Raw genomic sequence first — 24,638 nt, 5'->3', positions numbered from 1 at the left:
GACATCATGGAGCAACATTATGAGTGACATCATGGAGGGACATCATGAGCGACATCCCAGAGGGACATCACGAGCGACATCGTGAGCAACATCACAGAGGGACATCACGGAGCGCTGCAGCAGCCAGAGGTGGCAGCCGCCTGGGCCAGGAGGGTACTGTGAAGGGCGATGTGAAGTATTTGGAGGCTGATGGGTGACAGAGGCGGCGGGTCAGGGGTTGGGAACGGTGGTTCCAGCGGGGGAACGGTACCTGCAGGGGCAGAGCCTGGCTTCAGAGCCAGGGGAGCCCCTCAGGGCGTGGCTGCGGAGGGGGCCAATTCCTGACGCCCAGTTCAGAGGCAGTGCTCTGGTCACGGCAGGCCTGGCCTCGATGCTGTGGGGGAGGCACTGAAGGATTCTGAGCAGGTGAGAAACATGACCAAGTGGGAGCCTCAGAGAGATTGCTGGGCAGCTTCGCGGAGCAAGCAGGGTCTGCTGGGAGAATGGAGGGAACCCACAGCGGGTGCAGCTAGGTACTCTGGGTCCCTGAGCTAGTGAGAAGTGGGATTACCGTGCGCCACCGCTTCTCTGGGGTGAAGCGTGGGGGCCCCAGGATTAGCTGGTGGCGGAGAGCAGCCCGGGGGATCGGCAGGGGGCAGCAGGCTGGTGACATGGGGCCGAGCTGTTCCTGGACCAACCTCGCAGGATGGTTCCAAACGGGTGGACATGTGGAGCTCAGAGGCAGTACTGGTGCGCCGGCGGGCACCCCATCGTTTTGCCTCCTCTGGTGGTCAGCGGGGATGGACGGGGCAGCCGGTGCCCAAGCGCTAGCTTGGAGGGTGCCACGCGAAGGGCAGCTCTCGGAGGCAAGCCCGCTCGGTGTTTCTCACTGTTCCTGAACAGGTCAAGCTATGGCATATCCCAGGGGTCTGATTCACGTTGTAGTTTGCAGATGTTCCCGGAACAGGGCAGGGCGCCCCCAGCTTGTGGATGAAGTGGAGGGGATGCCCTGCTGCCTTCCCGTGTCAGACTCGCCCCACAGATCTCTGGCACGTAAACCTCTGACTTCTCGACGCTCATCACGGAGCAGCTCAGGAGGAGAAAGGCGGCTCCAGAAGTCTGTCAGTGTGCTGATCTATGATCCATCGAGCTCAGACCCGCCGCTCTGCTTCAGCACGGAGTTCACACTGCAGCGTGTGCAGATGATGGGTTTAATACCATGCTGCAGGGTTGCATTTCAGCACGGCGGAGAGTTGCGTGGCAGCCGCCTCATTTCTGCATCTGTTGCCCGTTGAGATGTAAAGCTTGTCAGACTATTTCTAAATGTAAATCCAGGCACTGATGGTCATGAAAGTGTGAATAAAATAAGAAAAACCCCAAGAGTTTAAATAATTAAATCTATTAAAATGTATCGTTTGTTCAGAATCTTTCAGACTGGAAAGAGGAGGCCCTGGTGTTTCAAGAGGTTCAAGCAGGCGTCCATGCGGGGAGGGAGCAGGCCAGGCCGGGTGCAGCCTTCCCAGCGTGCCGGGGTCTTATATCCAGGTTTCCAGGCTGTCTGCCTGTCGCTCTCCAAAGCACACCTCTCATCTCCCTTCTGCTCATGGTTCTGCCCCATCAGCTCTCACCCGAACTTTGCTGCCTTGCACAGTCTCTTCGGGAGCTGAGGGTGCTTGTGGACAGCTGCCTCGATCTCGTTTTGACTGCTCTCTGAAACACTGCATCTTTGCTGCATTTAAGATCCACATATGGTGGCCTCTTAGCCAGGCACTGGCCCCAGATTCCGCATGTCACGGACCAACCTGGGTACTTGAAGTGTTCCCGGTGTGGTGGGGCAGGCTTGGTCAGGGGCTGGTTGTCTGTCTGCCGCTGCCTGCTGGGAATGCTCCGGATTGGGTGCCTGTGGCTCAGGTTGTAGGTCTAGGGAAGCCGTGTCAAAGAAATGATCTGTTGTCTTAGCTTTTCCTGATCATACATAGACATCACTAGAGGTTTTCTCAGACCGAAGTGACACGTTCAATGGTCTTTTCCCTTGAGTGGTACTTTACTATCTTTGTATTTCCTTCAAAGTAGGGTATAACTGGATTGTCGCTGAGTTTTATGCATGTTCTTTTGCATCTGAGGATGGAATAGAGACTTCTTCAGCAAGGAGAGATGAGTTGGGGTTGACTGAGCCACACACTCACTTGGTGCCCTCTCGGGCATCAGAACGGAGGTCAGCAGAGTCTGGGCTGTGATGTGTAGCGTGAGGTGGACCTTCCTGGCGTGGGCTGGTCTTGGCCATGGGCTTGGTGATGCCATGTCAGAGGCCTGGAGTCTTCTGTCTAAAGTAGCTTTGACTGTTCATTCCACATACACATATCAGCTCATTTACAGATGGTACAAACTGTTCTATTAATGTAATTTGTAAAATATACACAAAAATAGAAATTAAAAAAATAAGGAGACATGTCCCATGAATGAGGGACAGAAGAGAACTCCCTTAACCTGAGAAACAACTATGAAAATCCAGGGCTCACATCACACTCAACAGTGATAGACTGAATGCTTTCACCCTACCATCAGGAATAAGACTACCGTGTCTGTTCGTACCACTGCTATTCACCACTATCCTGGAGATTCTAGCTGAAATTATAAAGCCATTGCAAGAAAACCCAGGAGTCCATCCATCTTCATGACTTTGGTGAGGCAATGATTTCTTAGCCATGACACCAAAAGCACAAGTCACAAAAGGAAAAATGGATCATTTGGGCTTCATCAAATTTAAAAACTTCCATGCTTCAAAGGACGTTATCAAGAAAGTGCAAAGACAACCCTTGGAATGGGAGAAAATATTTGCAAGTCCTACGTCTGATAAGGGACTAGTAGCCAGAATATATAAAGGAATCTTATAATTCAGGAAATAAAAGACCCAAATAAAAACAGTCCAAGAATCTGAACAGGTGTTTCTCCAAAGAAGACATACCCATAGCAAGTGACTCATTAAGAGATACTCAAGATCATGAGTCATCAGGGAAATGCAAGTCCAAACTACATTGAGATACCATTTCACACCGACTAGGGTGGCTAAGATCCAGAGGACAGATAACGGTGTTGGCGAGGATGTGGGGAAGCTGGAGCCCCCATTCATTTCCGGCGGGACTGTAAGTGATGCAGCCATTTGGGAAGAGAGATTGGAAATTTCTCAAAATGTTAAGTACATTTAGAAACAGCACTTCGCTGCTAGGTGTATACCCAAGAGAAGTGAAAATGCATGTCCACACAAATATATGTATGCCAATGTTCGTAGCAGCATTATTCATAATGCCCAAAAGTGGAAACCACCCAAATGTTGGATGGATCCACAGACGAATGGATAAAGACAATGTGGTACATCCATAAAATCAAGTGTTATTTGGCTATAAAAAATGAATGCACAACCGATATATTCTAGATCACCGATGGATCTTGAATAAAATATGCTAAGTGAAAGAAGCCAGACCCGACACGTTGCAAGTTGTATGATTCCATTTATGCGAAATGTGCAGAGTGAGCCAATCCTTAGAGTCAGAAAGTAGATCCGTGGTTGCCAGGGGCTGGGGGAGGGGAGAATGCTAATGGGGTTTTTTTCGGGGTGGTGAAACTGTTCTAAAATTAGATGGTGGTAATGGTTGCACAACTCTGTGAATATACTAAAAACCACTGGATCACACATGTTGAAAGGAATTTACGGTATCTGATTTAGCCCAATAAAATTGTTATAAAAATAATGAGATTAATATACAAAGTAATAAAAGGTTTAGATTTTCTTCTTTTACCCTGATGCACCATCGACATGCGCCACACTTTGGAGACTTTAACACAGGAGGCTGATCGGTGACGGACCCGTCCGTTTGCAGTGATCCAGCAGGCTATTAGGTGTGTTTGGAAATCTCTGGTACCCGGGATATGGTGGGCAGTGTGGAAGGCTTTCAGAAAAACCACTCTTGAAACGGTGAGCCTACAGCATTTGGATGTGATGGGGTTGGTCTGACTCAGAATGCCACCTACTGTTCACCCCACTGGCGTCCGTGTGACCCTCAGGGCGGTGAAGCCAGGTGTGGAAATCCTAGATCTGTAAACAGGACGGCCTGGGGATGCTTGTTGACCAGCACCGGTTTCTCCTGCTGTTTGGGGCATCTAATAGATGATGATACCTTTTGCTGATGAATGAAAAATATTGCAACAAAGAATGGCATGTTTTTGATATTCTGACATAAGAATTCTCAGGACTCCAAGAGCATGAAGTGTTTACCGCCGAGAGCAGAGGATGGAAATGGAGAGAACTTCCCTCCCCTTCTTTCGCATGTTTTTGTAATTTTGGTTTTTTGGTGATATCTGGTTAATTAATTCAGACAGGATACATCAGTTTGAGGGAAAAACCTCAAAACTTTCAAATGATTTGACTAAATTGACTAGTTGTAAGTAAAAATAACTTATCCAGTTACAATGGGGAGCACAGTTACTGTTTCCCTTCCTCTCGATTTTAGGTTACCCACATTTTTCCTTATCTCCTTCCCTGTCCTTAACAAACACAAAAGAAGGCCAGGTATGGAGCAGCAGATCGTGTTGGCCGAAGCAGAGCCATTTGCGGGGAGCCTCGCCTCAGGCTGGCCCGTTTTCTGGGTCCGGGGCCCCGTGCTCACTATCGATTGCCAGCGCCAAGTGCAAGTGACCATCGCAGAGCAGGGTCCCCGGGCTCATTAAAGAAAGTGCTTGATCCGTTTCTCACTCGGTTGCCAAGCTCATTAGAAGTGTCCTGGACTTAGCTGAGTTTACTTGATATTCACTAGCTTTCCCCTGGTTTTGACTAACTTTGGTGCCGTAATTGCTTACTTTGGAGTTGTCCTATGTTACACGGTACTTAGGCGGCTAGTGTTGTGTTGTGGGGAGGGATGAGGTCCAAGAAAAGGCACTTCACCATGGCCCTGCGGGGTCGGTACCCCTCCTCACCAGCCTTACCGAGCGGTGAATAGGCAGTGCGCCCAAAGTCATGCAGATGGTACCGAGTCCAGTCTTGACCACAGGGCCCCCCCCACCTCTCCGCACAGCGCTGCTGAGCCCGAGTCATGCTGAGGGTGCTTTTGGTGTCAGCGGGTCATTATCCTTACACCGGCCTAGTTTTTCTCATCACACGAGTACACAATTCTAGTAGTAGGCAGAGTGTGTGTGTTGTGTGTGTGTGTGTGTGTGTGTAGCAGAGAAAGGGCACCGAGGAAAACAAACGTGTGCAGAGGCAGGGAGAGCAGGTGATGCCTGGGGAAGGGTGGGGCAGCCCACCAGCCAAAGACCAGAAAGTCTCATCGAGTAAGATGAGAAAGGCTCACCGCCCTGCATAGGCGGGGCCGCTGCTGTTGTGCTGGTGGGAAGACCCATGGTCGGGCCCGCTCACGCCCTGGCCGCACTCCACCTGACGCAAGGCCCCGGCCACGGCCGAACCCCAAACACGATCCCCGCTCCCTCTGTACCTAACTTGGTCAGTAAAAGTCTCTCAAAGATGGACACCGAGCACTCCAGGGCTGTTCTCACAAGTGCAGATAAACCTCATGGTGGGAATGTTTATAGATCAGACGGAGCATAACGAAGTCATTTCTGGGCAGCCTGTCACCTCTGGGAAGGTTGCAAGCTGTGACATAAGGCAGGCCTGCTGCCTGGTCCCTTTCCCAGCGTCAGCCGTGGAGCAGGACGCATTTTGGAGGAAGAGGGCCGCGTGTGCCATGGAGCAGGTGTTCATGGATATCCAGCAAGTGGATTAATGATCAGTTTTGTATTAATTAATTAGTGAATGACATGACGTATGAAAGAGATCAGCCCCTCTTTCAGGTCAAATACATTAGAAAATATGACGGTGTTGGGTGCTGTGGGCAGTATAGCCCCTGCAGCTGTCACACGTGAGCCTCGCGGGTCAGTCGCTCTGTGCTTCTGAAAGAGAAATATGCTTCAGGGGAGTGAGAGTATTTGCTTGTGCGTGTACACACACACACGCTCTTTACGTAGGTATGCGTACATTTATTGTTGTGATTCACATCTGTCTATCCAGCTACTTTAATATCCTTTTATTAAGATTTACAACCTTAATAGATGAATCTTTTAAGATTTCAAGGTGGATTATTTTCTGCGATTTTGCAGCTTTCCTTTTATAAGGAAAGTTGTTTCACAAAGCCAAACACGTTTGTATAGAATTAAAATTAGCTTCATATTTTACCGTTTGGTTTTCTACAGAATGTGGGAACTTCTTTGTGCAGGTCCTGTGTGGTTGGATGTGCCCTTGTAACAAAAAGTCTTTATTTTGTGGGATCTGAGTTAGCCCTCTCTCCTCAGCTTTTACCGGACGCTTAACACATCTCTACAACAGTGCAGTAAAACGTATCGTCATCACTTGTTTTCATTTCAAACCTTTCCCTGAGTTCAATTCTGAAATTTTAGCATGACTAAGAATCATTTGGGTACTTGTTGAAAATGCAGCCCGAGATATTCTCATTTGGCAAGTCTAGGCTAAGTGCCCAGTATCTGCATTTTTAAGATGTGACACCCAGGCAGATGTTATGCCGGGAATACTGGACCACAATTTGGGGAACCCACTGACCAGCTCTGAGCAATTCTCAAGAGGGAGTTCTTTATCCTATTCACCTCTGTGTATTCCTAGCACCTGGCACATCACCTGAGTCAGAGTATGCTCATTAAATACTTGTAAAATGTGTGAATGGATGGATAGATGGATGGATGGATGGACAGACGGATGGATGGATAGATAGATGGATACATAGATGGATGGATGGATGGGTGGGTGGGTGGATGGATGGATGGATGGATGGATGCATGGATGGATGGATGGATGCATGGATGGATGAATGGATGGATGCCTGGACAGGTGGGTAGATAGAGGGATAGATGTATACATGGATGGTTGGATGGATGGATGGATGGGTGGGTGGATGGACAGATGGATGCATGGATGCATGGATGGATGGACGGATGGATGGATGGCTGGCTGGATGGATACATGGAAACCAGTCGCTTTGCAAGTAGGCTTGACAGCTTATAAGCCATCAATTGAGCTATGAGCAAACTTTGGCAATCATTTATGTCTTTTCTAAACCTTAAGGAACATTTTAATACATCTTAAACGAGAATAAATAAGTCCCTGCCTAAACAGGATATACTCTTTCACTTTTTTTTTTCTGATTTTAAAAGTCATCAAAGCAAAATTTGCACATCCTGATTATCTCATTGTTTTTGCAACTAGCTCATTGCTTTGTTTATTCTATTTAGTGCATACAAGTCAGAGATATGTTTGCATCACAAATAAACTGCCTTCCAAGTGCCTTAACACTGAATTTGGATTTGAATAGTACTAAGTGGGGCTTCACATTTGGCTGTTGTGGTTAATATGACCATTCATAGCATGTTTCCATATATCTTCATGACAAATGTAAACATAATTAACTCTTATTCAAGAATAATTTCGTTGTAAAATCTAGTGATTTCTAAACGTGTCCCCCATTTTAAGAAACTCCAATATGCAAACATTCAAATTTGTGGAATGCATATAAATTTAGCACCAATTCATTTCAAAATTATTCTTTGCTTTACCACAGGATTCAGGGCAGGAGGCTTTCCAACAGTGGGAGTCTATAAAACAGTTACAACGTTACTCACTTTGCAATAATCTGACAGCCCGTGTGGAATGCAGTAGCACCTCCTTTAAGGCAATTATCTCATTATTGTGTGATTCTTGTGTCTGTCTCATGCTCACTGTGACTTTCCCAGTGAATTTCATCATGTTTATCCTCAGTTCATCAGTGCCTTAAATACTTGGTGTCTAACTAATGCTCTAAGCATCTAAAGGACGTTTTTCAGATTCTCGCACACCTGAATACATTGTGGGAGCCCCCTCGATATTTATTAAATGAATACCCTTGCTGTAGGGAGGCAGATAATTCTACATATGATGTACGAGTCCTGTGTGTCTGAGGAAGGGAAATGAAGGGTTTGAAGGCTCCTTGGAAATTCCTTCTTGTTATAAAATAAGAATGACCTTTGCAACTCCATTTAGGTTCAACTCCTTGTGAGTTATGAGGTGTTCCTCACGGAAAAGACATTTCCTATACCCTGCTCACCCTCCGAAGACCACAGAAGTTCTCTGTAGAAAAAAATTACACCTTCTCAGCCTGCTGAGGGTTACCCGTGTCAGGTGAAGTTTATTACCGTCCTTAGTGCGAGGAGGAATTACTCTCGGGGTGGTTCAGCTCATTACCTCTGCTATTCCTCTGCTGTTCTCAGTGGCCGTGGCCTTTGTGGTGGCTGTTGAGCCTCCGTCTGCTCCCGTCTCCTGCAGTGGAAATAGCACGTGGCCTGGTGGCGGGGATCCACTCTGGACACCAGAAGCCAGCAGGCAGGAGGTCGTGGAACGGGCGATTTTAGCATGAACTCAGAGAGATTTGTTGGTGAGCTTTATGCGTAACCACGAGTCGACTTCTACAAAGTCAGTCAGTTACCAGTTGAGATAGATGAGGTGGGTCCATATGGCGCATGCATCCGAGCACCTTGTGCAGGGGTGTGCGGATGTGCACTTCTCTCCAAATCAAATTCCGGCACTTGACCCAATAGCCACATGTTGGGATCCAGACCGCACCGCAAACCAGTGGCACGGCTACGTCAAGCATGGTGAAAGAGCGGCTAGATTTTGGCTCCCGCGACAGGTGAGCTAGGGGCTGGCTTGACTTTCCAGGTGTTTAAGCATGTGGTCCATCTGGTTTCTTCGAACTGGTGGGTTTAGGTGATGCCGTCGAACTGCGTGCATGTTTGCCGCCACCCCTCCCACCTCCCGTCCCTCCCCTTGCCTCCTTACCCCTCTGCAGCAGGCACTCAGAATCAGATCCGACACCCATTCTGTGGTCTGGGTTCCCATCGTCCATGCTGTTTTACCACATTGATTTCATCGTGTTTCATTACCGTTTCCAGTGCCAGGAGAAGTTAGGGAGTGCGTCATGAATCTCTCAAGGTAACTGGTGGGACCGTAGAGGGGGGACCTTATTCACAAGGCCGGGCACGCTGGAGTCTGCTTCCAGACAGCAGTCCCCCCCAGCCTGCTCCAGGTCTGGGGCCGGCGCGGGCCTTGTCTCGGCCTTTAATGTTGCTGCAGAGTTGCACATCCTCATGTCCTGAAACACAGCACCTGTTTTAAGTGAGACACACCCATGGAAGCCAGTCCACGTGAAGGAAGCCGGAGGAGGACCACAGTTTCCAAACCCCATGGGCATCTCCTGAAAACAGGATGGCCATTCACACGGGTGACTGTCACTAGCTGACAAGGATGCAGTCAAATCTCCGCCCCATGTGCGGTCTGCACATTTCAGCTCGTTCACCCGAGAGTCCGGAGGTCTTGGGCTGCCCCTGGCTCACTGCTTCTGCTCCCCGATAACTGCACTGCAGAAAGACTTCATTTTTTTTTATCAATCTTTCCCCATTTCCAGTTTCCATTCTTCAGATTCATGTTAAATAAAATGTTCGCTTTAACTTCCCTCCTAAACCCTGCTATAGGGAAAATATTGAAACAAGAAAATCAGGTCCACCTAGTGGTCTGAGATCTTGTCTAGAACGGTGTGGAGTTTTAACTCACATGGATTTTCCACTTAGGACGGCCTCCCAGGACCATGGCTCCTCCAGGAGAGCCAGCCGCAGTCCAAGCCCCTAGGACGGCTCCCTGAGACCCCAGCCCCAGTGGACGGAGAAACGGAGAGGCAGGGACCTCTGGCCGAAGGAAGACAGAGCCACCTTCCTCTCTTCTCTGCCAGCGAGTTGGTTCCAGGCTCTAAAAAGGGAGTGCTGGGCAGGTCCTCTGCTCCTTCGCAGGAGTCTGGGCCGTGGCGCCACCTGCTCGTTCGTCCCAGTGCCCACTCCGTGTCAGCTCATGTGCACATTTTGCAATCACCAGCCACCTCTCCAGGGGCCCAGGTTCTGGATTCGAAGCACTGTTTTCCTCTTGGGATCCCTCTGGTTCTCGGTTCCATGGCTCCTAGCCATCCGGCTGTGTCCTTCCCTGGCGGCATAATCGTACACCCAGCCCACAGCGGCCTTCCTTCAGGGCCAACCCTGAGCCCCAGGGAACAAGGGGATCGAGTTGGGGTCTGTAGCATTGCAACAATGCATTCACAGTGGCACGGATCTCCCTGCATCTCCTGTGGGCTGAACTCTCAGGAGAGCGGCATCCTCCCAGCGGTTTCATGTGGGGGGTCCATCAGAGCCTTCCACTAATTCATTTAGCAGTTTGTAAAGATTCTCTACCAACCCCCGGCCTATATCTTTGCTGTTTTTCTTTCCTGATGCCTTCGGCCTGTACCCATTTGCTTTGATTACAAAAGGGATTAAAAGCAGACAGACAAAGCAAAAAATACCAGCCAGTGCGAGGAACAGTGGATTTGTGCCAAACCTTGGATAGTTTCCAAGTCAGCACTTCCATTAAGAGGGGGAGCTTCTCCAGCGCCGAAACGTTGAACAGTTACCCTTGGCGGAGGTTGTCCTGGTCCCTCGGAGACAGAGGTGTCCGTCTGTGACGGTGCCGACCTACTTGAGGTCATGTGCAGATGTCCCAACAATGGAACACAAGGTTTGGAAAGACCTTTTGGTGTAGATGGTGAGAGTTTTGAAGCTATTTGTGTGGCCTCACTTTGCCGTCTTGCATTCTGACATTTTCTTGGAGAGCGAGGGTCTCGATGGCCGAGGGGACAGGGAGCCCATCGTGCATGTGACTGTGGGCCTCCAAGTGTTCTGTGGCCCAAACAGGTGAGAGCTACATCGGGCTCGAGTCCAGTGAGCGTCAGCCAGAAACCCCCGGGTTCCCGCAGCTGAACGTCACTCCTTTGCCATTGGTTCATTTTTCCTGTGACGCTTTTCCCTTCTGGTCCTCCGTGTCCCTTCCACCCGATGTGGCCACTGCAGACAGCAGAAGGTGCCATTTGTCCAGGACGCAGGGCCCGGGGGCCGTCCCGCCAGGACCCCGTCCCCTGGGCTCTTTCCTCCCGCTCGCTCGCAAACACGGCGGTTCGGGTGTAGATGTGGAGTCAGCATCTGACCGGTCGCCAGGATGCGTGTGGTGTGGCCGCTCCTGTCAACGTGCCCGCTTCACAGGGAGGAGGCTAGGCTGTTCAGCCCCACAGACGGTGTCTGGGGGGACCGGGGCTGAGATTCAGATGTTGGAGCTCAGAGCTCCCCTCGTCAGCACACTGCCTCCCCGTGCATCGGGGGCATGGCATCCGGGCACGTTCTAGACACGATTATGCCTGGTGTTTCCTCTCCACCCTCCACCCCCCACATCCTGCGCTTGTCTGCTCCTGGTGGAGGCTGGGCGCAGGTGTCGGCTCTGCCTGTGAGTCGCGGGCACTTGGGAAAGTCAGCCTCATCCGGCCCAGGTGAGGAAGCCGGTCGTGCTGGGCACCTCAGCCTCTCTCTGGACACCTCCTTCCCAGACCCCTGCCATTCTGGTCTTTGTCCACCGGCTCCTTGGTCTCGGGGCTGGGAAGCGGGTTGGGAAAAGAGGGGTTTTGCCACATCACTCCCCTGTCTCCTGCCATTTATTATTCTGACTTTTTATTCTTTTTTTTTTTTTATTTTTTGAAAGTCTCTCCATCTCAATAGCAAGACTCTTGGCTGTGTTCATGAAGGGAAGGGATCCCCAAAGCTCTCTGTTGGAATGTGGGAGAAAATATTGAAATTTAAAAGGCTTGAGTGATTAAAAAAATGTTTTTGCAGTTTTTGCAAACACAGGATTTCAGTTAGATGTGCTCTTAGCGTGGGCCAGAATTTTTGTTTTCTTTGTTTTGTGGATCTTGGTTTGGAGAGAGAAGGATGGCATGTGCATGGTCTGTGTGGCGTTCAAAGCAGGTGTAGTAGTTATGACCTCCCTGGATCCCAGCAACATAGAGTAGAAGCTGAAGATTAAAGAGGCTTCCAGGATGGACAGAAATGATGCAGTTAGTTCAGGGCTGTTCTTGCTGCAAAGTCAGCCACAGTCTCCTTGTAGGAGCACTGTCTTGCAGGAGGAATCCACATGCCCTGAAAGGGGCCCCAGGCCCCCTGTCTCGCCGCTGCGACCCTCAGCACCTGAGCCCCTGAGTACATACGGTACGCACGCTGGACATTGCATATGCCTTGTACAAATGTATAAATGTGTTGTTAAAGGCTTCAGCATCCTCACCAAAGAGAGAAGTTTAGCAGGTTTTTTCCACGTGCTATGACAGTGAGGCGACCTGTCGGTCGGTTCTGGGGAAACAAGGAAATGAAGGTTCGGTGGGGCTCCAGGCTGGCTGGTCGTGGCCAGCCTTCTTCCTTCTATAAAATGCTGCTTTCTCCCCTCATGGGCCACAGGAGGGTGTGTGTGGTCACAAAACCCAGATAAGCAGAGGTGTTGAGAGGCTGCTTGTGTAATCACAGGCTTGGCCTGGGCAGAGTGGTTGGAGACCTGCAGAACAATTCCAGGGAGGCAGACAGGCTTCTAGAACCTTCTGGGACAGCAGGTCATCCTGGCATCCATGATGTCTACCTGCCCTGGTGGTGGCAGTGTCTGCCCGGGGCACTGATCTGACCCAGGAGGGTGGCCAGAGAGAGCTGGGCTTCGTTCTGGGGGGACGCCTGGGTGGTGGCCTCTGTGACGCCTGCTTTCAGGAAGTACCACTGCTCTGGATCAAGCAGCAGGTGCTTTTCCTCCCGTTGCTCTCTCCCCTCTTCTCAAAAAAAATACCTACAGAGCAGCCTTCCACAGCCTTACGGAGTGAGTGGCCACTTAACAATCTGGAAGACTCCCTTGGGGCCTCCCCTGGTCGTCACCCAGGGTGGCTGAGGGGGAGGGGCTGGCCCCAAGCGAGGCTCCGCCCGCCCTGCACCCCGAGACCGAGACTGGGATGCTCGATGAGGGAACCTCACACTGGCTCTGTCTGGGGCTCACGTCTGGCCTCTTAGAGTTGAGCATCAGTGACGCCGGGCAGTGAACGCCAAGGAATAAAGGAGTCCATGGCTGCCAGCGCACAGAGGTTCTGCGTGGAACCAGGGCGCCGACATCAGCCCGGGGGTCCTGGCCCGTGTCGGCACCGCATCCTCAGAAGACACGCTCACACGGGAATGAGATTGGACGCTGGCTCCTAGCTGGAGGGGCTGGTGGTATCCTGGGGGGAGGGCAGGAGCCCAGCCCGGGGCACAGTGTCCGCACCCATGACACCGGCTCGTCAGGCTTCTCTGCACTCTGAGAGGGACGAGGCGGTGTGAGTAAGACGGCAGGTGGCCACAGACGAGCCCTCCGCTCCTCAGTTGCAAGCAGGGCCACCGAGTTTTTAGCAAATAGGAACGTAGGCCATCCAGTCCATTCGAGTTTCGGGTGGACAGCACATACTTTGCTCATGTAAGTGTTGTTGCTGTATTTTCCCTGCCAGCCCCTTGTAAGGAGCCTGCGCATCCAAGCAAACCTCACGTCTCTCTCCGAAGGCCTGGCCTCCCGCTGCAACACCGAGAGTAACTGGTGGTCAGAGGGCGCTGCGCCCTTGCTGGAAACGATCGTCAGAACAGCCCCTCGCAGACGCGAAAACAGAGCTGCAGAGACGTCGGGTAACCACGCAGGGAAAACACCTTTTGCTAAGTCTCTGAAATGTGACACTAAGGACGGGCATGTGTCTCCACCTTTGCCCAAACCGCGGGTGAGTGTCTTCGCTCTCGATGCAGAATTACACACCTCCACGTGTGTTTGCATATCGTGTGCACAGTGCATGTGTCTGGGAGAGAGAGACAGAGAGAGACGTAGAAATCACTGATTCGGCTCTGTGGGTCCAAGAAGTGGGTTCATCTTGACTGGTTGGCTCATCTGATTAAAGCCATTAACAAAAATCGGACGTGATAATGTGTCCGCATTATGACTTTATAATTTCTTAGTGCTGGGACAGGGGACGGCCTCTGCACGTCCTCCTCAGCGCCTGCCTCTCTGCTGTGGTTCTAAGGTCTCTCCACGTCCTGACTAAAAGCCATCACCGTGTTCAATTGGAAGGAGACATCCTTGCTCCCCACTGTGGGGACGCTCAGTGATAAGGCGATATCCATATTTATCTGAGATGGTAAAGACCAAGGTTCTTTGTGTATTGACTTTGCATAAACATGTTACATTTTTAATATTTGCATTCCCAAATAAACTCCTAGTACCCCAAATCAAGGACGTGTTCCTGGGCCTTCCCTGCAGCTTGGAGAGGGGAGGATGGGGCTGCCCCGGGCCAACTCAGGTGCCTTTTCTCCGCTGTTTCAGAACGGTCCCCTCCCCCCACAGGGCATTTCTGCAGCAAAACAAAGTTGTTTCTTTGTTCTTGTTAATCTATGAAAAGGCATCCTGTGGAGAAGGCCCTTGGCCTCAGGCCTCATCCTGTGGTCGCGGTCAGGGAAGGGGGCTTGTGTTTCAGGTGCTGATCCAGCTGGACGGCTGGTGGCACCGAGTGAGTCTGTTCTTCCGCGGTGGTTACGGAGATGCGTGTTTTCTCTCGGAGTATGGCCCACGTTCACGCGGGCTGGGTCTGAGCAAGGGCTCAGGGAATCACATGTAGGATGCTTCTAGTCATTAACTGAGCAAATTGTGCTGGCTCCTTGGGGGGGGAGATGGGGGAATGGGGACTGAGGGCAGAGTGACAAGAGGCTGAGTTGGTGGGGGCCGTGGGTTAGAGTAAGTTGGCTTATTCTGACTTGAATGGTAGCGCACAGCATTCTGTTTAAAGTTTGTGGTTCATAGATTGCTGGATCCAGTCCATCTTTGTGACCCACCCCCCCAAAGTGTGTGTGGGACGCTTAACCCCCAAGGTGGTGGTGTCAGGTTCGGGGCGTCTGGGAGGGAGGAGGTCATGAGGGTGGAGCCCCCATGAGGGATTAGTGCCCCCAGGGAGCCCTGTCGACCCTTCCCCACATGAGGACACAGCGAGACCTGGGAGGAGTCCTCACCAGACACAGGATCTACCGGCACCTTGATCTTGGATTTCCAGCCCCCAGAGCCGGGGGGAGTAATTTGTTGTTTATTAACCACCCCATCTACAGTATTCTGTTGAGCAGCCTGAATGGACTCCCACAGAGATTAACTTTTGTGAGCATCCCAAGATGCTGAATCTCACCCAGATGTGTCCCCACAATTAGGTGGAATCCATTCTCTGCCCCAGCTCTCACTGACCACACCTCTCCAAGTCGGATGCACAGGTATGCACCTGTTCTTTATAACCCAACTGGACCCAGATTAGCACTGCCTTTGAGACCACCTGTCTGGATGCTTTTGAGTGGAAGGAGCGCTCTGGTACCCCTACACACGGCTCTTTGGGGACAGTGGTGACGAGGGAGTGCATCTAGGTGGAGCAGGGGACGACAAGGGAAGAGAGGTGGGTGCGGACGCCTCTAGGCCCCCCACACCTTCCGGCGATGCCTGTGAGGCTCAGGGGACACCCCCAGAGAGCCCCAGGTCAGTGCTTGGCCACCCTCTTTGGCTTGCTGTGTCCGTGGCCAGAGTCATGCTCTGAAGATGGGTCAGAGCCACCTCGGGTCTCTTGCTAGGTGCCCGGGTGTGGTGAGGTCAGACCCTAGTCCCACTCCCCGAGGAACTGAAACCCTGTCAGACAGTACGCCACGTGGAGATGAGACAATGTGCCCACATGCAAAAGAAACCAGCCTTTTCCAAGAAAGTGACTTGGAGTCCAGAACTGTCCTTCCTGCTTGTGTGAACCGCAGAGCTCCAGGACTCTGCTCAGATGTCATTCAGGAATTGCCCCAGGCAGAGTCAGACCTGGCTGTCCCTTCCTGCGTCCCCAGAGCTGCACGGGGAGGACGCCTGGACATCTGCTGCTGGTTTGGGGTGTTTTTCAGGGAAACCAGCGTGGACAGTGTTAAGCCATTTCCAAGCCAAGTGGATACGATTTCCATAGCTATCTGTTTCTAATTTAAGCCTATTTAAAATTTGAGGGCCCTTCTCTTGCTAATTTATTATGGCAATATTAATTAACGGTTTTGCATTATGGCGGTTAGGACACCACTCCTCTTGAGTGAGAGAGATTAGCAGGAGTACGAGATCAGAAAAACCATCTGTAAAGTGGCCAGGGGCAGCTGGGGGTCACCTTGGGGTTTGGGAGAAGGACGGCGCATTTGTGCAAACATGCTATTAGCATCCCACAGCACAGCTGTGGAGTAGACAGCAACAGTCCCCCCGGCCTCATTCTGCAGCTAATTCTGGGGGCAGATTCCATGAAATGGGGCTGTGCACTGGAGCTCTGATCCAAATTCGCTATTAAAGTTTCCTTTCCGTTGTGTCATAAATTCCCATGGTTTCTCCTCTCCTCAGCGTAGTGACACATGCAGGAGCAGAGCTGGGTGGCGTTACTTTCCCGCAAGGACCCCTGGAGGGCGCGGTCCCAGCAAAGCACCCATGTGAACAGGCTGAAGTTGCTCCCTCTCTTACTCAATGGGAAAGACAAATCTTTGAGACACATCAAAACAAAACAAAACAAAGGGGATCAGTGTGAAATGAGTGTGAAAGAGAAGCTCGTGCAATCAGTCATCGTGCTTGTTTTCACCTGAGGGGCTGTTTCCTGAGACCACGCTGACATTACCCACTCTCCTTTTAAGGCCTGCTCCTGTCCACCATGGGAGGCGATGGGAGAGACGCCCTTCTGATGGGATCTAATGCTTTTATGAATTCAACTCTTTTCATGCTAGGGGTGGGAGGTGAAGGCCGAAGAGAGAGAGAGATTTTGTGATTTTATCTTTTTTTATGATAATGCTTCCAGGGAATGAGCATTTAGAGATCATCCTTGACTTCTGATGGGGTTGGGTCCCGATAAACCTATTGTAAATGGAAAATATCCTTAAGTCAAAAATGCATTTAATACCCCTAACCTTGACTGTCCCAGCATAGGCTCGCTGACCTGAAACGTGCTCAGAACATTTACATCAGCCTGCGGTTGGGACAAATCCTCTCCCACGAAGCCTACTTGATAAGCCGGTGTTGACGGTCTCACGCAGCATATGGAATACGGCGCTCACCGTGAAGAGCAGATGGCGGGTATGGTATGTTGTCCGTGGATCTGCTGTTACTCCCGTGATTGCGGGGCTGACGGGGAGCTGCTCGTGAGGCCACTAGCCCGGGACAAGACCCAAACTCAAAACTCAGAGAATGGCTTCTACTGAATGCGTATCACTTTTGCAGCATCGTAAAGCTTAGACGTTGTCGAGTTGAACTATCTTAAGTTGGGGACCGTCTGTAGATCCTGACACGGTCTCGTTATCACGAGGATCTTGTAAGCTAGAGGAGTCCTGCCCTGAGAAGGTGTACCAAGTGCAGGCCAGGAAAACGGGCCAGCTACCTCCTGGTCTGCGTCGATGATCCTTATCAACTGATATTTGCAGATGCGCAGCCTGCACACTTGTGAGTGTTACAGACCCCCCCTCAGGTCTGTACCTGATAATGAAGTCTTGGTCTCAGCCTTCTGGATAAGAGACCCAAAGCCAGATCTTGGGGAAGTGAAGGAACGAAACTAGCCCAGTTCTGAGAAACGCCCCTGATAAAAGAATTGGTGAAAATCAGATCCTAGAGAAATCAATACCTACGATTTTAATTGTCACTGAGCATATTGTTCTTCAGAACTTCCTCCTTCAAACTAGAAGTGGAAGCAAGTGCATGCGATTTGCCTTCCCTGGTGGGGAGTTACACTCAGCCTGGAGGAGTCAATGTCCCACACCCCCAGCAAGGTTGATACTTGGGTGACCAGCACAGTGCAGTGGCCACTCCGGACAGGCTCCCCGCAGGTCTTCAGCCGCGGGTGCTGGGGAGGTTGCGCTCACCCAGACTTGTCTTCAGGACAGAGTGAGCGTCCGGCGCGCCCTGCCAGGCCCGCGTGGTCCTGCTCTCCAGGCTGAACGGTGCAGGTGAGCTGACCACCTGTGTGGAAGTCAGATCTGCGGGGGTCCCGCTCCACGCCCCAGCACCCCACTGAAGTGGGGCCCACAGTGGCGTTAAATACGCACCCCACATGGCTCTGTGTGCCAGCATGTCTGAATCTTTCCTTCAGTGTGTATCACTTACAGAGGGAGCTTCCAGCAGAGAGCACTCTGGGTTTGTTCACGGCAGGCGGAGCCTTGGGTGAAAGCCTTAGAGACGCTGCTTCTGTAGCCCACCACACTCTTGGTTTGTCACCCGCTCACTAAGGCCACCCTGCATGGGGCAGACCCGGAGTCAGGGCTGGGAACGCTGGAATGCTCAGTCTGGCGGCGAGCAGGACTGCCGTCCTCCGCAGTGGGCCATGGGTCGGGGGGGCCTCCCTTTTCTGGGTGCCTGGCCGCTCTCCTGGTGCAGGTACTAACAGCACAGTGAGGTGACCCCAGGACCACGGGGCGGGCGGTGTCGGGCAGAGCAAGAAAGCACAGCAGGGCTTACAGGGTTTCTTGGGATCTGTCTTTGAATTAAAGATCAGCCCCCGAATCCAGACCGCATCCAAGACAGGGATTCACATTCAGTCAAGCCCCTGGTGGCACCGGGTCCTGGGTCCCCTGGCCTGCTCAGCCCCACCCAGCCTGGGGGTGCAGGGGTGAGGCGAGCAGGCAATGAGCCTCCAGGATGGCAGTGCCTTGGCTGTGATGGATGGCCCCACCCCTCACGCTGATCCGCGCCCTCCGTCATCCAGTCAGGGTGGTTAGCGGACTGTCACAGAGAAATCATTCAGCGGCCGTGGCTCTGAGTGGTGTCCTGCGTCCTGGGGCGAACGGCTGTTACAAAGCCGTGGTGCCGCCTGGTCCCTCTGTCCAAGGGCTCAGGGTTGACAGCATGAAAGGGAAAGGTGTCGCGGCCAGAGCTCCCTGACACCCTCCAACCTTCATTGGGGTGGGGAGAAAGGCCCGGCTGGCGGGGGCCTGCTGTGGGCCGGGGCAAGGGGCCTCCTCGGGGAAGGCTCACCCTGCCCTGGGGAGCACAGTGGCTTCCTCGGGCGCCGTTGGCAGGTTTAAGCCACAGACACCCGAGACACAGAGGTGGGAAGGAACAAAGGCAGACGTGAAACAGAACAGGGGTGCAGGAGGAGAAGGCAGGGCTGCAGCCTCCCCCTCAGAGGTGCCCAGGGACGGGCTCGGGTGCTGAGCTGCTCCACAAATGGTTGGATGGTGGGTCCCTTGAAGGCGGGTTGAAAGGCAAGGCAGGCGGCGATGCAGTCTAGACGCCTCCAACCCGCTCCATAAAATGCTCAACAAATGTCCCAAATGAAAGGAAGGAATCGGGGGCAGAGGCCGCAGAGAAATGGGGATTCCTGTTCAGTGGTCTTCCTCCCTCCCCTGACCCCGCAGTGGGGGTGGATCCCTTCTGGCTTTGCAGCCACCAGGCTGAGGAGCAAATGAAGGATGGAAGGAACAAGTGAACGAGTGAGTGAAGGAAGGAACGAGTGAATGCCTGCCTGGGTCAAGGCTCGGCTCCGGGCTCTGTCCTGCTGTCTTTGCTCGGATGGCTGTGTGGCGCTGGTGCTCTGCGGGGACGCACAGCCACGGAGGGCTCACTCCCACCCGCCCGTGACACGTCTGTCCTTGGTTGACACTGAAGTGCACAAGAACGCTGGATCTGACCCGGAAGCAGCGCCCACAGATCGTTCTCAGAACGGCGAGAGAAAGGGTGATGTGCACACGTGAGCACTTACAAGACTTGGAAGGATGTTTCAAAATGGCATCAGGATAGTTCCCGACACATGGACGGCACTACACAGTCTTCCCCGAACCCATGTGTGAAGCAGACCCATTGTCGCGATCAGAGAGGCCGTGCCGTGGCTGTGCCGTCGGCTTCCAGCGCCCCTTCCCTCCCTGAGCCCTCTGCTTTGCACTGGCCTAGGCCTCGGACCCCTGCCTCCGTCTGGCCCGGCTGGGGTGCCCAGGCAGCTGTGCGCGCACCTGCCTGCAGTTGGCACCACCGAGATGAGAGAAGCCACAGTCGCGGGGCTCTCTGTGGACCCCCAGCTGGAGATGCCCCCAGACCGCACCCCGGCACACACTTCACGCATGCTGCTCTCCACCCAGCGGCCGACGGGTCTGGGGAAGAAGCCGGGCTCCCTCCTGCTAGGCCTCTCTCTGCGGACCAGGGCCCCCACTCCTGCCCCTCGCGGGGGGGTGGGGATCACTGTCACGAGGGCCGGCTCTGCTAACGTGGGGTGTGGACACTCTCTCCTTACACCCACACGACTCACTCTCTCCACACGCCCGAAAACTGCTCCTGATGAGGCTGGGAAAGGGGGCCTTTGGAGGGTGCTGAGCAGAGCCTGGCTTTCTCGGGAGGGGGTTGGGGGCCCTGTGAGCCTGCAGTGCTGGGAGCAGAGGGGCCTGCCGGGTGCCTGCCACCACCCCTGTCCTCCTAGCTTCTGAAGAACACCACCTGCCCCAGCACCTGCGCATCTCACCTGGGGCAGGAGGTAACTCTTACTCCTGCTGGGGGTGTGGCCGGGCAGCCGGATGTTGAAGAGAGCCTGGAGGGCAGCCTGAGCTGCCTGGCCCTTGGCCAGCTTCTTGCTGCGTCCCGAGCCTTCGAACGTCCTGCCGTCCACGCACACGGCCATGACGAAGCTCTTGGTGCGCTGCTTCTCGGCCGGCTCTGCGAGGCACACGTAGCGCAGGCCGGAGCGCAGCTGGTTCAGCACAACCACGGGGTTCCTGTCGCCCGGGGCCGCAGGGCCCGGCCTGGGTCTGTCTGGCCGCGCCGGGCCCACCAGGTCCAGGGGGTGGCAGAGCAGTCGTCCCCTCCGGCAGGCGGAGGGCAACAGCCCGGCATCAGCGGGGCGGCGGCCTGCGTAGGCATCGCCGGGGGCGGCCGGCTCGAACTCCTTGAACAGCGTGCCAGGGAAGTCAGCCTGGTCCGAGGTGAAGTCCGTGGACGGGCTGGCGCTGCTGCCCATGGCCAGGTGGGCCTGGCAGGCGTTGGGGAACTGCACGAAGGACCTCAGGGCCAGCTCGGCTGCCCGCATCTTGGCTTTCTTCTTGGTGGGCCCCGTGCCCTCGAACGTGAGCCCATTCACCTCCACGGCCACAGCGAAGACGGGGGCGTGCACCGGGCCGGTCTGGGACACCATGCGGTACTGCAGGCCCGGACGCAGGTCGTGGAGCTGTACCAGTGCATTCTTGGGCGCCACGGACCACGAGAGCTTCTTCCAGATGAGCTGCACCTTGCACAGGTGGCCGCCATTGCCCTCCTCCAGGGGCCTCTTCCTCTTCATGCCGGGCGTGCCGCCTCGGGCCCCATCACTGGCGGGCAGGGGCCGGGCCTCCAGGTTGCTCATGTTGCGGTTTTCCTTCACGTCGGCGCTGCTGATACCTGCAGGTGAGAAAGACAGCCGTGACCCCGGGCACTGGCAGCTGACGACAGCACCGCTGGGCCGCAGACCCGGGCCTCGGCGCACGCGAGCCCGCCACCAGCATGGCCAGCCAGCCAGGGAGGTAAGCTCCGGGCAGGCACCTGCGGGGAGACCTGGGGAGCAGCACCCCAGAAGTGGGGGCCATTTGCCCGGAGGCAGGAGGACCCGCATTCCCAGGCAGTTCTTGCAGAGACGCATTTCTGAGATGGAGGTGTTGGGGGTGGCGTGTGTGGGGCGCCCGGCCCCCCCGCGTTGCTGCTGTATCCTGCTCTGGGCATGGGCTGTGGTGGGTCGGGGCTGAGGCCAGCCGCCTGCCCTGGGCCCGGGCAACCCTCAGCGTTGCCCCAACCAAACGGACAGGCGGCTCTGTGCCCCCAACAGCTGTGGGCAACGCTGAGGTCAGGGAGGCCTTTCCCGCCGAGGCCGGTGGGGGGGTGAACGGTGGTGTCCTCATACAACGGACTGCTACGTGGCACCGTGTTTAATGAGCTACATCTCTGTGCGTCAACGTGGATGAACCTCAGGAATGTGCTATACGATGAAAATAATACGTAGACAAGGATATCACAAGTTCAGATTATACGGACACAGACATTACAGACTGTTGGTGTAATCACACGCAGGTGGTAAAGATTCGAGATATTCCTACTTCCCCCAAGACACAAGGAGGAAATTGCATGCGGCCTCAGGGGCCACTTCCTTGGTGTCTGTGATGGCTCCTTCTGTCCGTCCTTCCTTCCTTCCTTCCTTGGCAAGAAATGATATGAAGCAAATTTAGCAAACTTTTGCTAACTGTAGGTGGAGGATGCATGTAATGATAATTTAACTTCTGTGGCCTGGCCATCTTGGACTGCTCATGGCTGATAACGCTGTTGTTTTTAGGAAATCTCAGGTGTGGATGACTTGGGGACCACGGGAGGAGAGTCCCGATTGCTCTGCAGGTGAATGTGCTTCTGGGGCGCTGACCCCTCAGGTCTCCACTGAAATCCGCCAAGGGTGACAGTGGTTAGCGGTGCAGGTGCCTTTCACGGAGGCTCCCTCAGACATTCTTATTCCTAAAATCCATCCTGCGTGGGGATCACGGCACCATGCTCTAGAAGAAACAAGGCTCAAAGAGGGAAACGGTTGATCCGGGCTCGTTGGTTGAAATGGCAGTGTCCTGGGAATGTTTGCGGCTGCTGTAAAACTGACTTTACAGACACAGAATCGTCCCATCAATTTCTTGGCTCCTTCACAGGGACACCATGTGCTGGGCTCTGGGAGGCAATGAGGATGCTGAGCGCGGTCGGCCCTTGGTTTGGGCAGGTATGGGAGGCGAGGCGGCCGCCTGGGGCCAGGCGGGGCCCATGCAGAAGTCCCCGGCAGTCGGGAGTGAGTTTGTTCTCGTTAAGCACATGGAAGCTTGGGGCTGATCCCGTGGTTCCTGAACAGACGTCGTGTGGGCGCCCCTCAGTCCTGCCCAGAAGCCGGGCAGCGGTGAGCGCAGCAGACTCTGTGACCTTGCCCTCGCGGCATTGCAGCGGAGAGTATAACGGAGATGTGCAGCGTGCCAGCAAGGAGAGGCGCCCTCTCTGGGGGACGCGCCCTAGGGGACGTGTTCTCCATTTGCGAAACCCCAGCCGCTCACTGCAAGCGCATTGGCTCAGTTGGCATTTCCTCCAGCAGTTTGCTTCCATACGGTGTTAGGTTTGCAGAGGTAACTTTGTTCAAAGGCGTGATGCCGAGGGTTTTGTAAGTTAAAGGTGGATGGCATTCATTTGCAGCCTATTTTAGCAGAAATAATTACCTTCCAAATATCAAGCACTTAGTCTCTGCCTCTTTTGTTAAGGATTATGGGTCTTGGGCACAGTAGCAAAGAGCTCTGCCAGGGTGGGGAGAATTTCAGGCCCAGAGACAGTGGCTCAGATTAACCATGCAGCCTCTCAAATTGAACGTGAAGATGAGAAAAAAAAAACCCAACCCAGCCAAAAAGCCCCATTCTAGATTGCGTTCAGAACTGCTGGGAGTGCTCCAATTTCTTACTGATTTCACACAGGGTGGGGATTGGTGAGACTGGTAGCAAGAGAGAAGTGGCCAGCATCTCAGGCCACGAGAAAGGGTTATCTTGGAGGAAGAGCCGTCGCGGGCCAAGCCCTCCTGCCCTGACTCCCAGCGCCCACGGCTGCACTCGGTACCATTGTCCGTGGCACCAGCCGTGGTTATCAGACTGTGGCATGAAGGCCCCTTCCATAATAACCAACAATGAATAATAATTGATGAAAAAAAGTGGGTTTCTGGGCCCTGTCCCGGATACATGAGCCACAACCTCTGGTTTTGGAAGCACGCAGAGTGGGCGTTCGGCCCACATGCTCTGTTTAACTGGCCTGTGAGGTCCGAGCGTGGCCGGCTAAAGCTGCAGGAGGCAGACAGAGCAGCGGTCACCCCACCAGCTTGGGGCTCCAGCACACAAGACGTCAGTGTCCTCCCTGCCTCTCAGATGCGTGTGGCCAGGGGCAAGTCCCTCCACGTGCCCAAACTCCACTTTCTCAAAATGGCAAATGTGGGTTTTAACGGCGCTTGCCCTAGGAGATTATTCCAAGCTTGAACTAAAGGGGCATTGGGAAGAGGCTCAGCCCAAACCCAGACATACAGGAAACACATCTTTTTGAAAATAGCAGGAACGAGAGAGGCAGACACTGCTGAGCTCTTCCTTGATGAGTTTCCCCTGGAATTTGGGGACCCCCAGGAGGCAGGGTAGCGGCGTCTGTCCTGTCACAGGGCACGGGCTCTGGGCTGGCCCGAGGCTGGGTCTGAGCGCATCCCTCTGTCATGAGCCTGTGGGCCCCAGAGTGCAACACAAACACACCGTGGGTCTCTCCCTTTCGGTTGGCGTCATAGCTTCTGAGAGTCAACAGCCGTCCCGTGGGAGAGACGCGCACGGTGACTCCTGGTCCCCAGGGGACAGATGGCGAGGGGACGGGAGGCTGCCTCGCGGAGCGACCCCACCCACGCCGCAGCTCCGGAGCTGCTTAGAGGTACATGGGCCGTGTCTGGAAAACCACACGCCACTTTGCCAGGTCTGCCGTGAAAACCCGACTGGTTTGTGGGACTTTTGCCGTAGTGGTCCCACGTGAATTTCTAATGGGACTCCAGCTCCGACTTCACAAAGTCACATTTCCTTCTTCCCCAGGGAAGGGGGTCCTTCGCGGTCCCCTCCCCTGACCACTTCGTTCTCCACTAGTTAATAGGCTTCCGTTCTCTGTTGTCAGAATGACCCAGAGGTGAGAGTCA

The 24,638-nt window shown here is 53.6% G+C and overlaps 1 protein-coding gene across 2 annotated transcripts in view; it reads right to left on the bottom strand.

Moving 5' to 3' along the window:
* The window catches only part of ADARB2 (adenosine deaminase RNA specific B2 (inactive)), a 412,902-nt gene that overhangs the window by 95,417 nt on the left and 292,847 nt on the right, over positions 1-24,638 (bottom strand). For both annotated transcript variants that reach the window (XM_073879972.1, XM_073879973.1), the window contains one exon: positions 20,421-21,328. In XM_073879972.1, the coding sequence (XP_073736073.1) occupies positions 20,421-21,328 (908 nt within the window). The remainder of the gene's footprint in view (positions 1-20,420; positions 21,329-24,638) is intronic.

Source organism: Callorhinus ursinus, unplaced genomic scaffold (genome assembly GCF_003265705.2).
Source record: "Callorhinus ursinus isolate GAN/ISIS: 27379988/994484 unplaced genomic scaffold, GSC_fseal_2.0 scaffold36, whole genome shotgun sequence".
NCBI lineage: Eukaryota > Metazoa > Chordata > Mammalia > Carnivora > Otariidae > Callorhinus > Callorhinus ursinus.
Note: the sequence above shows the minus strand (reverse complement) of the source record. Positions and strands in the feature narration are given on the sequence as shown.